This window comes from Petaurus breviceps, unplaced genomic scaffold (genome assembly GCF_028583685.1).
Source record: "Petaurus breviceps papuanus isolate PSGF00001 unplaced genomic scaffold, PetGlider_PUasm1.0 175, whole genome shotgun sequence".
NCBI classification, from domain to species: domain Eukaryota; kingdom Metazoa; phylum Chordata; class Mammalia; order Diprotodontia; family Petauridae; genus Petaurus; species Petaurus breviceps.
In genome coordinates, this window is record NW_027185764.1 from 7,139,680 (window position 1) to 7,156,354 (window position 16,675).

A 16,675-nucleotide genomic window follows, 5' to 3' on the forward strand; every position below is an offset into this window, starting at 1 on the left:
TAGTTTTGGAGTTACTGGGACCTTGGCTGACATTTTGGTTTTCTATTACAGTTGCTCTCCCTACCACATGGGGATAGATAGGTATAGCACCCAATTTTCAAGTAGCAGCTGGTCATTTTAAAACATATATTATAGTTACATATATATACACACATAGTTATAGTTGTATATTTCTACATATTATCATCTCTGTATTGTTATCTGCATACATACATATGTGTGTATATGCACACACACACACACACATATATATGTACACATAGTGTTTGTATCATCTTCTTTTCCAAATACCTCATCCATCTCCCTTACCCAACAAGTCATCCCTTATAACAAATAACAAAAAAGGCAGAAAAAATAATTGAGTGGGACCAAATAACTTGTCAGCTGTGTGATAGTATTGGTCATTTTTTAAAAAGTTAATTAATTTATTTACTTTTAGTTTACAATGGTCATTTTTTTTTTAATGAAAAGAATCAGTCTCATGTATCTTTCTTCCTAGATCATTTTTTTTAAAGCAGTTGGGGTTAAGTAACTTTGCTCAAGGTTACACGGCCACTTATTTTGTGTGGGTGCCAAGTATCTGAGGCTGGAACTGATCCCAGGTCTCCTGACGCTGGGGCCGGCGCTCTTACTCGCTGTGCCACCTGGCCGCCCCTTCCTAGATCATTTTCACCAGTTCTAACACTCCTTCCCACAATTAATTTGATACTTGTCAAAATTTGTTTGTTTGTTTTTTTAAATTCAGTAAAAGGGAGGCTTTGTCATTGTCCATCACAGGGTTTTGTATATAACAAGTACCTTATAAATGATTGTTGAGTGAATGAATGAGCCAATTGACCCTTTCTAGAATACTCAGTTCCCTTAATACTAGGAATGGGAATGCTCTTTGTAGCATGAAAAGAGGTGATTGTAGATCAAACAGAAGGAAGTATAAAAGACCTCTGGATAACATTGGTGTTGGGGTGGGGGGAGTTCAGTAGTAGCTATCTTGTAAGTTAACAGTATCACCTCAAGCCTTTACTGTGTGGTGTTCTGTTCCTCTCTTAGGAGGTGTAACAAAATAAAAATTAATACACCTTTTAAAAACATACAGACCAAAGCTTACATGTGCAGGTAAGGATTGCCCCTCAGAACGATCATCGCGGGAGGCCAGGACTTCGTCTGGAGATACTGCCTGGATTCCAGACATTTTTCTTTCTTCTAGCCTTGTTCCCTACATTGACTAGGCACTTGAACATTTGTCGATGAGGAGAAAATCCAGTTTAAGAGCTACATAAAAAAGCCAGGAACATTATCTTGTAGTCAGTTCTCCTTGTATTGTATATCTAGTAACTATTCATTCCTTTGATATTTCCATTGCCTCCATACCTGTCTGCATTTTTGCAGTAGATCCCTAAGCAAGTCTTTTCATTTCTCTTCTTTCCTTCCTCCAAAACATCCCTCATACCACTACTAAACTTATCTTTTGTGTGCACAAATCTGTTCGTGTCATTCCTTTACTCAAAACCTAGGAAAAGTTCTCTGTTGCCTGCCTGGTAAAATTTAATCTCCTTTATCTTTATTTGTCTTTCAAGACCCTCCACTATAATGTAGTGTCACCTTGTTTTCTAGATTTTTATCTTTTACTCTTCTACATACTCTGTGCTCCAGCCAAACTAGATTACTTGCTATACACTGTAGATACTGAATACTTTCCCACCTTGGTCCTTCTGCTTATTGTATATCCAAACTGAATTGTCCCACTTTTTCCCACCAGATTGACTTTTTGTGCATCCTTATGAGCTGCCCCAGATGTCTTTCTTCTGATAAGCTTTGTCCAAACTCCCTCAAAGATGATCTGTTGTTTTGCTTGTGCTTCTTATATCATATATTATTTTCTACTGTGATTATTTGTATAACTGCCATATTCCCTGCTGACCATAGATGTGGGGGACCTGCATCCTCAAGGTCACATGTGGCTCTCTAGGTCCTCAAGTTTAGCGTTTGAATGAATCCAAACTTCACAGAACAAAACCCCGATTGCTTACAAAAAAAAAAAATCTCTTGAATTGAATTGAAATTGCTTACAAAAAAAAAAAATCTCTGATCTCTTTGGGATATAGGCTTATAGTAGTGGTAATGCTGGGTCAATAGATATGTACAAGTTAATAATTCTGTGAGTATAGTGCCAAATTACTGTCTAGAATGGCTGAATCAAGTGTCTTCTGGGGGCCATGAGCAGAAAGATGGAGGACTGGATATTTTCTCTGATCCCTATGACCTCTCAAACCTCTCCGAAACAGATATAATGTGCCAAAGATAAAGCAACTTCAGCTTTCTCCATGGTCTAGGATATTCAGAATCCTAAAGGAAGTTTAAAAAAAAAACATGCATGAACACTGATCCTAAACTCATTTAGCACCCTCCCCCAACCTCTGATACAGTGAGGCTGTTATTATTGTTTGTCCTAAATTTTTTTAAACAGACCAGTGACGTCACAGGGTGATGTGTGTGAATTGGATTTAAGAGAGGCAGAGTTGCACAAAGTCAAGAGCCTTCCTCTCTTCCCTCCCCCCCCACCCTGAGTTCAAATATGACCGCAGACACTTAATACAAAAAACTAGCTGTGTGACCTTGGGCAAGTCACTTAACCCCAATTGCCCTACTTTCCCCCCTCCAAAAAAAAAAGTCTGGGTCTGGAGTCAGGAAGACTTGAGTTTAAATCCAGCCTTAATTACTAGTTATGTGACCCTGGGAAGTCATTTAACCTTTGTCTCCTTTTTTTCTTATCTATAATAAAAGGATAATAGTAGCAACCTCCCACAATTGTTGAGAGGGCCAAATGAGAAAATATTTGTAAAATACTTAGTACAGTTCCTGGCACATAGGAGGTACTTAATAAAAGCTTCCTTCCTTCCTTCCTTCCTTCCTTCCTTCCTCCCTCCCTCCCTTCCTTCCTTCCTTCTCCTCAGATAATAGACACCATGCTCTCCTTCCAAGCTTGTCCTTTCTACCTTTCCACTTTGAAAAACAAGAAACCTCCTGCTTTATCTTTTTGTCTGCTGTTTTCTATCTGCTTTTTATTACCTTTTGGAATCCATAGTGACTTCCATGTCAACATGGAGCCTTAGGAGGAGGTCATTTAATGGAGGGCCTCTCATATTCTAATTCATATTGTAACTTTTTGAACATGTCAATGTACCTTGTAGATTGTAGGCTTCTTGAATGAATACAAATCATTAATGAAGCACAAAGTGCCCACCTGCAGCTTAGTGCTGGAGATACAAGGACTGTCCTGGCCCTCAAAAAGCTTACATTATTTTTGTTTTGTTTTGGGTTTTTTGGAGGGCAGTTGGGGTTAAGTAACTTGCCCAATGTCACATGGCTAGATTTTGTGTTAAGTGTCTGAGGCCAGATTTGAACTCAGGTCCTCCTGACTCCAGGGCCGGTGCTCTATTCACTGCGCGACCTAGCCACCCCAAAAGCTTACATTCTAATAGGAAAAACAGTAAGCATCTGGGAGTGTGGGGGGGCGGTTCCCACCTGAGATTAGATTGATAACAGCCAGCTTCAAGGCAGAGTTGATCTGGTCATGGTTTGTGGTTCTACGACTAGAGGGAAGGGAGAGGCAGAAGGAAAGAAGGCAAGGCCATTAGCTAGAAAGGAAAGAATAAAGTGAAGTATGGTTGGGGATTGCATGATGTGGGAGACCCTGGCACAGGACGGCCCAGCATGGTGTGCCTACATCAGAGAGGGTGCTGTGCTCTGTGAGCAAAGGAGAGCTGAAGTAGCTCAAAAGAAGACCAGATGAACAGATTTAGAGAATCCACCCCAAATGTTCACATGGACTATTGTGTCTGACCTGTGGTAGAGCATTCTGAGCCCATATGGGTCACACACACACACACACATACACACAGAAGACAGACAGAGAGAGAGAGAGAGAGAGAGAGAGAGAGAGAGAGAAGGAGTGCCTCCTTGAAGGCAGAGACCTTTTATTCATCTTTGCCTCCCTCCTGGTGCTTAAACAATGCATTGTTTATATTAGTTCTTCAGTAAATATTTGTTGAATGCATGGTTCAACATCCTACACCTCATGCAATATCTTAGTAGCTTATGTATGCAAGACTTTTCTGTTTTGCCCCCTCCCACTTCGTACCTTGGTGTATAAGTAATTCATATTATTGTATGAACTTATTCTCTTTGTCCCCAATCCTACTCTTTCTTCTGACTTCTCTGTTTCTGTTATAGCAGTCACATATGCTTGAGATCCTTTCTGTTGGCACTATCCCACTACCACATTGCCACACACAGACGATCACAGTAGCCTCCCAACTGATTTCCTCACATCTTTTCTTTTCCCCACCAACCCATCCTGTACTAGTACCAGATTACTCTTGCTTCTGCATAAACCAGATCATGTCATTCCTCAGTGCAGCACTTTAAAGTCAGACTCCTTGGAACTGGCCTTGTAAACCCCTCCGCAATCTGCCACCTTGCCAATGTGGGCTCATTTCATACAATACCTAACCTTTATTCTGTGCTTCAGCAAAACAAGGGTACTGCCTCTAATACATATTCTAGACTTTCCTGAATCATCCATCATAACATGTAGAAATAGATCAGCTCCAGCTATTGTCAGTCTTTTTATCACCATCTTCATTGTCATCAGCAGCTTTAAGTACCTCATTGTGTGTCGTGTCTGCTAGTTGTACAAAAGGAGTTACACAGACCTGATTCCTACTTTTGGATATGTGTAGTCTAAGAAATACCTTGGCCTAGTCATACATGTACCTGTATCCCTAGTGTATTATAGCCAGCTCTCAAATAGCCAAGGAAAGAGAAGACAGCTTTGGAAAAGATTATTGGCATGCATAGTTTCAAACCCTTCTCATGCCAATTTTTCATCAGTCACTTGCCATAATAAAATATCAGTGTACATGAGGTCTTTTCTTTCCTCTGCTGTTCTTTCGGTTGAAGAGCTGATATCTTTGGTCAAAAGGTAGCCAACCAGTAGAGGGGGAGTTGTAACAACCAAGATACTAGATAATCCATAACCTGGATAATGAGTCTCTGATTAATTAAAAGTTGACTTTGTTCATAGTTAACTTTTCATCTCATCACCTAAATAAGTAGATTCAGAATATGATGAATATAAAGGATTAGGAAATGAAAAGAGAGCTCTTTGGGAAAACTTTTAGGTGCCTTGTAACGTGTTATTAATGGCACTACAAAGGTCTTTTGGGTTTAAATACTGGTCCTACTACAACTAACAGATCTTGGTTATTCCAGGATGGCCAGCATACCTGCAAGATAGATCAGTAATTAAATATCTTGAGTTCACTGCTAAGAAGTTCCCTATATTATAGACTTTGGAGAATAACAATTTGCAATTCAAGCTGAAAGTTTTTCATACTAAGTTGGAGTATTTCATGTAAGGAATGCTTTTTAAAGGCACAAAGATGAGGGTGCTTATAACCAGGTTAATTTTATACCACGTCAGTACATTCCAGTCAAAGATCAGATTGGCCACATTTGGAGTTCTTGACACGTTTGATTCTCTTCTGGTTTCCCCATAGCTCTGCAAATCATGAATATGTTGATCAAATGATTCTTGCTCAGAAGCTGAATTATGTTACTGTTTTGTTTGTTCAAATTCAGACACACCAGCCTCATGTTGTAGTCTTTGACCTTGCTGATTCTGACACTATAGTCCCTGCAGCGAATGAAATCCTAAAATACACTGGTCATGTGGACATACTAATCAATAATGCAGGGATCAGCTATCGAGGTACAATAATGGATACTACCCTGGAGGTGGACAAAAAAGTGATGGAAACAAACTACTTTGGTCCAGTTGCCTTAACAAAAGGTACAATGACTCTGGATTTCTTTTTTTTTTTTTTTGGCTTTTTGGAGGGGCAGTTGGGGTTAAATGACTTGCCCAAGATCACATGGCTAGTTTTTTGTGTTAAGTGTCTGAAGCCGGATTTGAATTTAGGTCCTCCTGACTCCAGGGCCAGTGCTCTATTCACTGCGCCACCTAACCACTCCTATGGATTTCTTTTAAATAGATGAATGTCATTTTGGAGTTTATTTAACTTGGCCCCTTGTTTAATCACCCTCTATCAAGTCTCCCTTTCTTACCCATCCCATAATTTACATTAGAACATTTGTTTTCATAGTAGTTTGATTCCGGTTATTTCATTTGTCTAAATTTAGCTTTCTCTAGTTTATAGCTTCATCTCAAGACACTCCCCCCAGGTTTTAATTCCTTGCTATGTTTTCTTTTTCATTGTGAATTGCTATTGGTCAAAATCTCCTTTGGGAAAGGAAATAAGGTTTTCATGCCCAGGTCTTACCCTACATGAGAGAACTTAGCAAGCACAGCTTTTAATTTGAGTGGTGCTTCCTATTAATTTCATTCAAGAGGGGAAAGTGACATTAAATTTACCATTTAAAGCTGTCATTCATTCTTTCACTAAATGCCTGTTGGGGTTTTTTTTGTCTTTTATGAGCAAAGGATTATTTGGGAGATACATAAATAAATGAGACAATCTTTACTCTTTAGGAAGCTACAGTTGTCACATTTGCTCTGTTAGTCATTCAACGTGAACATATTAAGCACTATTATGTGCCAGGCTGTGTGCTAAGCAATGCGGTTACTGTTATAAGATTGGACCTGATGGTGTTGAAACCACCATGACAGTCTCCCCTTAAGGGAGACCAGGGCTCATAGAGTTTGTACATGGAAATCATTGTTATGAGGTCTTGAGACCGTCATGAAAATCCCCCCTTTTTTCTTCTGTCCCCTTCCTCTTCTTCTCCATTGCTTGATATAAAGTTTTACATTGAACTGATTCCCATTGTGCATGTTATTTTCAGAAATTGTTTTATGATAATCATCTGGCATGAGAGAAGCCTTCCTGGAAATAGGGACGTAAGGATCCTCTATTGATCCTTGCTTTCTATAACTGTTCCACAGTGTCATACTCCCCCTGTGCAGGTACAGTTGTTAATAGGTTAAGTCCTTGCCCAGGGACCCAGGTTATGTCCAAGGAAAGACCCATGGGCCAGCCAGAGATGATGAAAAATAACTCCCTAGTGAATTTGGATTCTGGGAATAACATGTAAAACAATGGGAGCAGTTCAGTGCAGAGCTTTATTGTAAGCAATGGAGAAGAAGGGGAAGGAGAGAGAAGAAAAGGGGATCCAACATACAACTCACACATACATACTAACATCAAGTATAACTTGATGGTAAGGACGGTGCTGTGTGGGGAGCATGGTGACATGGCTCCATTCAGTAGGAAGGGGGTGTTTGCTCTTCTGAAGAGTTGGGGTTCTTATACTCTGATTTTGGGTGGCCCCCTGGAGCTGGACAGTTTGTATAACAGAGGTCAGACCAAAATATTATTTTAGGGATTTGTTATCAGGGAGAAAAACAAGCTGGTGGTAGACAAAATATTGCTTTGAGGCTTTGCATATCAAGGAGAAAAGCAAGTTGGTGATAGACCACATATCATTTATGGGGACACAGCTGCACTAACCTTTAAAAATATTGTCAGTCTTTTTCCACAAGCATGTTCTGTAAGGTTACAGCCTACCTTAAGGGGATACTGTCATGATGATCTCAAGACTATCAGCCCTCATCTCATAACAGTGGTTTTCTTTTTTTTTTTTTTAAGCAAGGTTTAAGTAACTTGCTCAAGGTTACATGGCCAGGTGTTTCTGGGTGGGTGCTAAGTGTCTGAGCCTGATTTCGATCCCCAGTCATCCCTATACTGGAGCTGGTGCTCTTACTCGCTGTGCTACCTGGCCGTCCCATAACAGTGGTTTTCAATATATAGATTCTTTAATCTACAGACTCCCTTAAGGGGAGATTGTCATGATGGTCTCAAGACCAGCAGGCCCAATTTTTTAACAGATACACAAAAAGGCAAAAACAAGATCCGTGCCTTCAAGAACCTCATGTTCTAATGGGAGAAGACAACATTCCCCACCCCCAACCCCCATTGTAAAAAAAAAAAAGCTACCTCTTTATATACACAAGATATATTCAGTGTAAACAGAAGCTCTTCTCTGAGAGAAGGCACTAGCAGTAGGGGGGTAGGGGGGATCAGTGGAGGTGATGTGAAGGAGGAGATCTGGGAAAGGCCACCTGCAGAAGATAGGATTTGAGTTGTCTTACAGGAAGGCAGAGAATTCGAGACCTGAGGGACAGCCTAAGAAATGACACTGAGTTAGGAAGTGAAATGTTGAATTCAGGGAACAGCAGGAAGTCACTGGGTGGTAGAGTATGTGACAGTGAACAAAGTGTAAGAAGAGGGAGAGGCAAGTTTGTGAAGGGCTTTAGAAGTGAAGGAGAGATTGGGAGTAATAGGGAGCCATTGCAGTTTATTGAGGGGGGTGTAGTCAATATGGTCAGACCTGCACTTTGTAGGAAGATCACTCTGGCAGCTGAGTTTAAAGAGGATGGATTAGAGTGGGATCTCCAAACCAGAAGGCTATTGCAGTGGTCCACCAAGTTGGCATTTATGTTAATGGCAAGAAGGGTATAGAGGAGAGAGAGATGTTGTGAAGGTAGAAACAAGTGTAGGCAACAGATTGGATATGTGGAGTATGAGTGAGAAGTCAAGGGTGATAGTAAAGTTGTGAGCTTGTATATATTTGTTCATTTGTCTTCCTCATTAGATTGTGAGCTCCTTGGGAGGAGCTAGGACTGTTTTTTGCGTCTTTTTTGTATCCCCAGTGCTTAGTACAGTGACTGGCACATAGATACTTAATATTAGTAAATATTGATTGACTAATTGATAAGGAAGTTGGGAAGAGGAATTTGGTAGGAAAGATGAGTTCTGTTTTTGGACATTTTTAAATGAGTTCAGGATCTCAAAGGCAGTTAGTGATATGAGACGAGCTCAGGAGAGAATAGGACTCGATTAGGATCTGGGAGTCATCTGCAATCTACAGAGGAGAGAGTATCCAGAAGAAGATGATAAAGAGTGTCAAAGACTACCTAGAAGTAAAGAATGGGTATTGAGGCCATTAAATTTGGCATTTGGTAACTTTGGAGAAAGCAGTTTTAGTTAAATGATGAAGCTGGAAGCCAGACTCTAGAGTTTAGAATTGAATGAGAGGAGAAATAGTGACTTTCTCAAGTTTAACCATTGCTGAGCAAATATAAAATGATAGCAAGGAAGGATCAAATTAGGTTTTTTTTTTTTAGGATGGGGAGACATGGTTGTGTTTATAGGCAACAGGAAAGGAACTAGTACATTGGTAGATAGTGAAGATTAGTAAAATAGTGGGGATGATGGAGGGGGCTGTGTGCTGGAGAAGATGGGGTGGGATTTAGGGTGCTTGGGGAGGTTTTGACCTTGGCAAGCAGGAAAGTCACCTTATCACAAACTGGAAAGAGGGAGAATAGTGAAGGATCATTTTAGGGAGACGAGATGAGGAGGACAGAAAGATTAGATGTCCCCCCTTTCTTTGGTGAAGTATAAGGAAAGGCACTCAGCTGAAAGGGTGGGGGAAGAGGGTGCTGTCCGAGGCTGGAGGAGGTTTGAAAGGGTTTGGAACAGCTGACCCTTGGTAAAAGTAGGAATAGATTAGAGAGATCTGAAAAAGATTGCCTAGCTGAAGTAAGAGCCCAATTAAGATTACATAAATGCTGTGGTAAACTATCTTTGTTTAGCATAATGGCTTTATTTTTGTGGAGCATGTTGCTTTTTAACTGTTGTGATTGTGATCTGTCATATTCTAAGACTTTTTCTCCTTCGTTAGCAATTCTACCCTCCATGATAGAGAAGAAAGGAGGTCACATTGTTGTGATTAGCAGTATTCAAGGCAAAATCAGTATTCCTTTCAGATCAGCATGTAAGTATCTCCTCAAATCCTTTATTGAAATCTGACAAGTCCTGTTCAAAGTCCTGCATGCTTCCAACCTGTGAACCCATCAACTAAAGGGAAGGCAAAGAATAGCAATGGGCATCCTTGAAGAAATATTTTAAATGAAGGTTACAAATATTTAATGGAGGAAACTTGAAATTCAGTAGCATGATGTGTCCAGAAAAATCCAAATGGGAAATGTGATTTTAAAAATTCCTGTCTTTCTCCCTTTATCCACCATTTTGTTATAATACCCTGTAAGCATAGAACTTATTAGCTACTTTCTAAGTTATCTCTTAAAAACTAGGTAATTTAATTTTGACGAATTTTCACTTTTAACCACATTCCATTGATTTTATGTTCACCTAATATAGAATTGAATCAAGTAGACATGTGTCCCATTGAATTACTAAATGTAGTCAGGATCTCACCAATCTCTTGTAATTAGGTTGGAACTGACTAGGCTTAAGGATGCTATCTACTAGGACTCTGTATCTCTTTAAGACCCTATCTTTAGAAAAATCCCAGACCCAAGGATTCTAGGGAGCCCAAATTAGTTCTGGCATCCCTTGACAGATACAGGTTACAGCCTTGGTATCTAATTTTGGTTTGGCACTTGAGGCTTGCTGAAAAATAATCCAGATATTTGAGGAGCCCTAAAAGTAAGCCAGCCCCTTAAGAATCTTTAGGACTAGATTGAATTCATAAAATCAGTGACAATAGGAGTGAATCTCTCACCACCCATCCCCAGCTCATAGCCTGTGGAAACCTTGGATCAGGTCAGTCTTAAGTTCCATAGATGTAGTGCTATAAGGCTAGATATAAAGGTCACCAATCCAGCGCCTTCATTTTATAGATGACTCAACAGATCCAGAGAGACTGTGCCCCAAGACCAGAAAGGTGACAGAGTTGGCATTTGGATTCAGATCCCAAGACTCCAAGCTTAACACTCAGCATTCTTTCCACCAAACCATCCTGTCTTCCTAGAATAGAACTCATGTAAAAACTGATCTGAGGAGTACAACCCAGTGCAGTGAATGAAATAGCTCTTTAACTTCCTTCATTTGGCTTTCTCCGACCTTCCTTAGTTTTGTAGCCATTTTTATTCCATTCTTCCTGACTGGTAAATAACTCTTTCTTTCCTTAGACTTAAAAGCTCAGAACACTATTTTAGAGAACCCTAAATTTCAGTTGAAAGTGTCCCATTCGTATACTAAAAAGTACACTTTAGGGGTATTTGTACCCTGTTTAGGGTACCTCATTCCTCCTCAGCGCCCCACAGTCACTTCAGCTGAGAAGCCAAGATGAGCACATTTCTGTAGCATTTCTAAATGAAAATACACCAGAGGAAAAGGTTTGCAAAATGGAATGCATAAAGAATGAAGCTGTCTGTTTTAGGATGCCCTTTCCTTCTTCGTGTTCCTCATGTGGCCATGCTTTGCAGATGCAGCCTCCAAGCATGCAACCCAGGCATTCTTTGACTGCCTTCGGGCAGAGGTGGAGCAGCATGAAATTGAGGTGACCGTAATCTGCCCTGGCTACATCCAGACCAATCTCTCTGTCAATGCCCTCACTGCGGATGGATCCAAGTATGGAGGTGAGGAACAGATAGGAAACATTGAGAGCTGCAGGCATGTGAAGCCACAAAGCATTGCTCCCTCTGACTAGGGGGTTCTTCTTGCTTCCCCAGAAAGAAAAGATCCCGGGGTTGTTTCTTAGACACTAAGTCTGACCGGTCTTGAATCACTTCCTGGTGCCTCAGCCAGAGCTTGTGCCTCCTGACTAGTCAGGTTTAAGCAGTGTGATATCAGGTACATTGACTCTAGAGAAGGACCTTTGTGGTGCCTGAGGACCTTGAAAACAGTTAATCTCTAACTTGAAAAGCCTCCAGACCTCCTTCAGATATGACGTGAGAATCTGTTAAAACTAATGAAGTTTACAGAATCTGTAAATTGTCATGACCTTAAAGGTGGCGTTGTTTTTCCTCTTATGCTTGGGAAATGAGAGAGAATTTCCATGTTGTCACAGCAAATGACTCCCTCTACATTCACTGCTGTTCCAGGGGTTACAAATTGTTGGAAATAATTCTGGCATCCTTGCCAGAGAAAGATTTTTTTTTTCAGACCTTGAGGTTTTGGGGTTTTTTTTTAGTTAAGAGCAGCCCCTCAGGTCCTATTTACCCTCAAGCAGGCAGTAGAAATGGGCTGGAAGCTAACCAACTAGCCTCTGCCTGCAGGTCAGAGTTTAAACCCTGCACAGCTTGCCTCTCTGGCTGGCTCTGAACCATGTCTGCCTACCTGGGCCTATCAGCACCCGCCTCTCTTTCCTGTCTTCACTGTGCTTGACCTCTTGTCTATCTAGGTCTACAAGGTCCCAGAGACTTCTCTTGCTTAATTTGACTTCCAGTCCTGGCAACTCCTGACATTGTCACTTATTCTCCTACAATTGAGCAAACATGTATTTGTTGGTATAAACCTACTCACTGTGTTAGTAACTACCACAATTCCTGGCCTCAAGGACCTAACAGGGGGAATGTGATATGGACACAAGTAAATATGATTCAAGGCCAATGAGGGCAAAGGGGAAGTGTCTAGACAGAGTGCTCTGAGAAAGGAGAAAAGAGAAGACATCACTCTGAGCTGGGGGGCTAGGCGATGCTTCATGAAGGAAGCAGTGGTATGGAAACTGGCCCTGGAAGGAAGAGATTTCAGTGGGCAGATGGGATATCAATGGGATGATCTCTACCAGATCTGGTGGGTAGTGTATGCAAATGCACAGAGGTGGGAAAACCTGAAATGAGATAGAGAATAGGAACAGCAGTAATAGAAGGGGGCTAGAAAATAGAGTCCATGATTGAGACTAGAACAGTAGGCTGGATCTAGTGTGTTACATGCCAGGCTACAGTTTGTATTTTCTTTTATGGGCATTAGGGAGCCACCCAAGTTGAGGAGTTTCCAAGTGCAGACACATGTTTTAGAAGGATAATCTTGGAAGTAGTGTGAAGGAGAATGAATGGGAAAGTGAAGACTTGAAGCAGGGACAGCAGTGAGAAGAACATTACAGTATGTATTACAATTGAAAAGCAGTGAGGACCCTACCTGGGGGTGACATTATGAGCAGTGATTGGGAAGAGAGGAGAGAGAGCTAACATTGATTAGCACCTGTTATGTGCCAAATACTGTGCTAAGGCTTTAGAATATTATCTCATTGGGTCCTCACAACCTGCAGGGCTTGTACTGTTATGTTACAGGCCCAGGTTACAATTTGAGGAAACTGAGGCAGGTAAAAGTTAAGTGACTTGCCCTGGGTTGCAGTTAGTAAATGTCTGAAGCTGGGTTTGAATTCAGGTCTTCCTGACTCCAGGTCCATTACACCACTTAGCACTAGATGGATGAGATGAGAGACCATGGAGCCAGAATCAACAGGGTTTAGGGTCTAATTGGATGTTATAGATGGGGAAGAGGAAAGAGTTAAAAATGTTTCTGAAATTTTGAGCCAGGGTCACTGGGAGAGCAATTAAAATAAAAAAACATAAATTGAGAGAAGGATTTTTTAAAAGGGAAAATGATAAATTTAGGTTTGTACATGTAGAGTCTGAGGTACTTAGGGGACATCGAGGAACTGACTAGTTCAGAATGTAAGACTGGTGGAGATCTGGGAAGCTGTTGAGGCACAGGTTTTTTCTAACATACAAACTCCAACAAGGACTTCTGCAATAACAGAAGCCTATCTTCTGAAGCAAAGTATCTGGTAAGACCCATCCATCCATCCATATATGAACATATACAGATATATATGTGTGTACACACACACACATTTAAGCTTGATTGTCACTAGTTAGGAGCCACAACTTTCTTGCTCATTTACCTCCCTTACAGCATAAATAATGATTTTCAAAGGCACAGGGCTAGTAGGACTGATACTTACAAAACTGTTGCCTTGATGGTGTTCTGGGATCATTTTCAAATTAGCAACAATGAGGACGCTACCATTTATTTGATTATATTAACAGAAATACAATGTGAAAAAATGAGTTCTGACTGTGAAATAATAGTTACACATGGTATTTTGGGTGTTCTCCTACCTATATTTTCCTATCAGCTAGTCACCCTCCACTTAGAACACCAACAAATGACCCTTCCTGAGGATGTTTTTATTGTGTCCTTCTTGGTCCTAGGTTTAAATGCTGCCTCACAACCCTCACTGTGTGACTGCTGGCAGGTCAGTCCTCTGGGAAAAGAGGAGGATGGATTTGATGACCTGGAGGTCCCTTCCATCTCTAAAGCTATGATCCTATAACACAGCAGCCCGTAGTTCTTAAAATGTTGCTACCTGAATTCCCCATTATTTACTAGTTAGAAGATTAGCCTGAGAACCAGGGCGTCTGTCTGTGATACTGACTCCTAGATGGTCATTAAGGCATATTTAGATTAGATGGAAGGGATGCACATGATACAGTGACCAAAGAGCTGGCCTCAAAGCCACCAATACCTGCTTCTGATATATAATATGCTGGCTGCTGGGCACTGGACAAGGGAGTTAATCTTTGAGGACCCAGCTTATAAAAATACTGAGATTTTGGGGGGTAGGGTTTAGGTTCAAAACACGAATTAATCATTCGCGTTATTTTTGCACAAGATGTCAGGCACCGTACAGAAAGAATGGTTGACCAAAAGTATGGCACCACTATTAGAATTAGATTGTTGCAAAGGATTAACTTCCCCCCATTCCCTTCTCTGAGCCTCGTTTCCCTCAGCTGGAAATACTAACTGCATTACCTGCTCTACAAGGTTTCAAAGCAGGTGCCATATAACTTCGAATGCTATTATAGTCTACTCACCTGGAGAAGACTGATACGTTGCAGAGAAAGTGCTGGCCTGTATTGGTAGAGGGAGTTTTCTCACCTGAGAGTTCATTGTACCGGAGAAACCAGCTATCTTGACCTTATCTTTCCCTTAGTTGAACAAGTGAAGTCCTAAGGCTTGAGGGAGCTTTGAGAGGCCTTTTAGTCTCTCCCATGTCTCCAGACAGGATTTAATTAAAATCATAGGATCTTAGATTTTAATCTGGAAAGGACCTTAGAGGTCATCCAGTACAACCAACTTGCTTTATTTTATTTCTGACTTCCTCATTTTACAGGAGGAAAAGGAAACTGAGACCTGGAGGGGTTAAGGGACATGGCTAAGGTCATTTGGATAGTAATTATCAGAGCTGGGAATCTAAGCTGGATCCTCAAATTTCAGATCCAGCATCTTTTCTCCGTTACTGTTCTCTCCAATTAAATGGGGAGCTCTCTCACTCCCACCCTCAAGGGCAGGGACTGACTGTCTTGCAGCATGTCAGTAGCTGCTTAATAAATGCTTGTTGACTGACTGACTGAAGATAACATAAGACAGGAGGAGATTTCAATGCCTTTGGTAATCCATCCCATTAGTCATTTTCCAAAATTAGGACACCCCATATAAAACATAGGGACTGTTACTAACTCACAGAATTATAGTTTGGAGTGACCTTGAGAGTTCATCTAGTTTCTGCTTCTGCCTACAGAAAGATTACGGAGGCCTTTCCTGATGCCCCCTCCCTCAGTTGTTATTTGTCTCCCCACCCCCGGAAGCAAAGGGCATAGATTTACATCTGCTCCCCAGAAGTACTTCTCAGTGGGCCAGGACTATTTTGTTTCTATCTATATACTGCTAGAGCCTAGCCCATATACACCACAGGGTTCCTGGGTTCTGTAAAGGCTTAGGGAAGGGAGAAGGAAGGCTGCCTAGCCTGTTCTTGTTTTGAGATTTCAAGTTCCCCAAGCACTACTTCCTAACTAACTCTAGAATCCATAGGGACAGCTGGCATTTATATAGCACTTGCTAAACAAAGCACCTTATATACATTGTCTCAGTCAAACAGTTAATTCAATAACCATTTATTAAGCATCTGCCATTGAGTAATTGTTCAAGAAATCTTAAGAGAGATGGATTCCTGTAAAGGACATTAAGGAGGAACTCATATAATCACAGGGCCTTTCTTTGATAAACCAGTGAATGACCCAGAGATGTTTAGCCTGGAGAAGAAAAGCATTAGTGGAGACTGGATCAGCTGTGTTCAAGTATTTGAAGACTTGTCCTGGGAAAGAGGGATTTAACCTGTTCACTTTAACTATTGCATCCAGAACTAGGAGCAGTGGGGAAAAGGTAAAGATGTGGTTCTAGGCTTGATGGAAGAATGAGCTTCTTACCTTTTACAGCTTTCCACACATGGAATGGGCTGCTTCATGGGATAAGAGAAGAGAAGTTAAGTGGGGAGGTGGTGATATTGGGGGGGAGAAGGGGGAAGAGGAGACAGCAGGGCCTGAAGTTAGGGGGAAGCAGAGTTCAGATGTGGCCTCAGGCTCTCCCTGGCTGTGTTCCCTGGTCAGTTAACTTCTGTCTGCCTCAGTTTCCTCGGATGATAATAGTACCTACCTACCAGGTATGTTGTGAGGATCAAATGAGATAAATAATTGTAAAGGGTTCAGCAGTACCTGACACCTAGTAAGTGAAGAGGCTCAGGGTGCAAATGATGAGGTGCAAGGTGGGGGGGGTGGGGGTGTCTCCCTTAAGAAGGAGCCTGCTCAGTGTGCTGCCCAGAATAAATGCCTTCACTTGATTTGGAGACAGCCTGAGTAAATTCTTTTGAGATGACCCTGCCCCCCACCCCCCCAGCCAGGAGAATTATTATAGAAGAAAACCCTCCGTGGGTGGGGAGATGAGGCAGTCAGGGACAGAAAGGTGGACAGGAAGGTGAAGTGACCAGGAACTTGTAGGCCGGGGGG

General features: G+C 41.3%; 1 protein-coding gene across 4 annotated transcripts in view; it reads left to right on the forward strand.

Moving 5' to 3' along the window:
* Positions 1 to 16,675, forward strand: part of DHRS7B (dehydrogenase/reductase 7B) — a 60,034-nt gene that overhangs the window by 38,880 nt on the left and 4,479 nt on the right. For all 4 annotated transcript variants that reach the window (XM_069084713.1, XM_069084716.1, XM_069084714.1 and 1 more), the window contains exons 4-6: positions 5,641 to 5,851; positions 9,763 to 9,855; positions 11,312 to 11,464. In XM_069084713.1, coding sequence (XP_068940814.1) covers positions 5,641 to 5,851; positions 9,763 to 9,855; positions 11,312 to 11,464 — 457 coding nt within the window. The remainder of the gene's footprint in view (positions 1 to 5,640; positions 5,852 to 9,762; positions 9,856 to 11,311; positions 11,465 to 16,675) is intronic.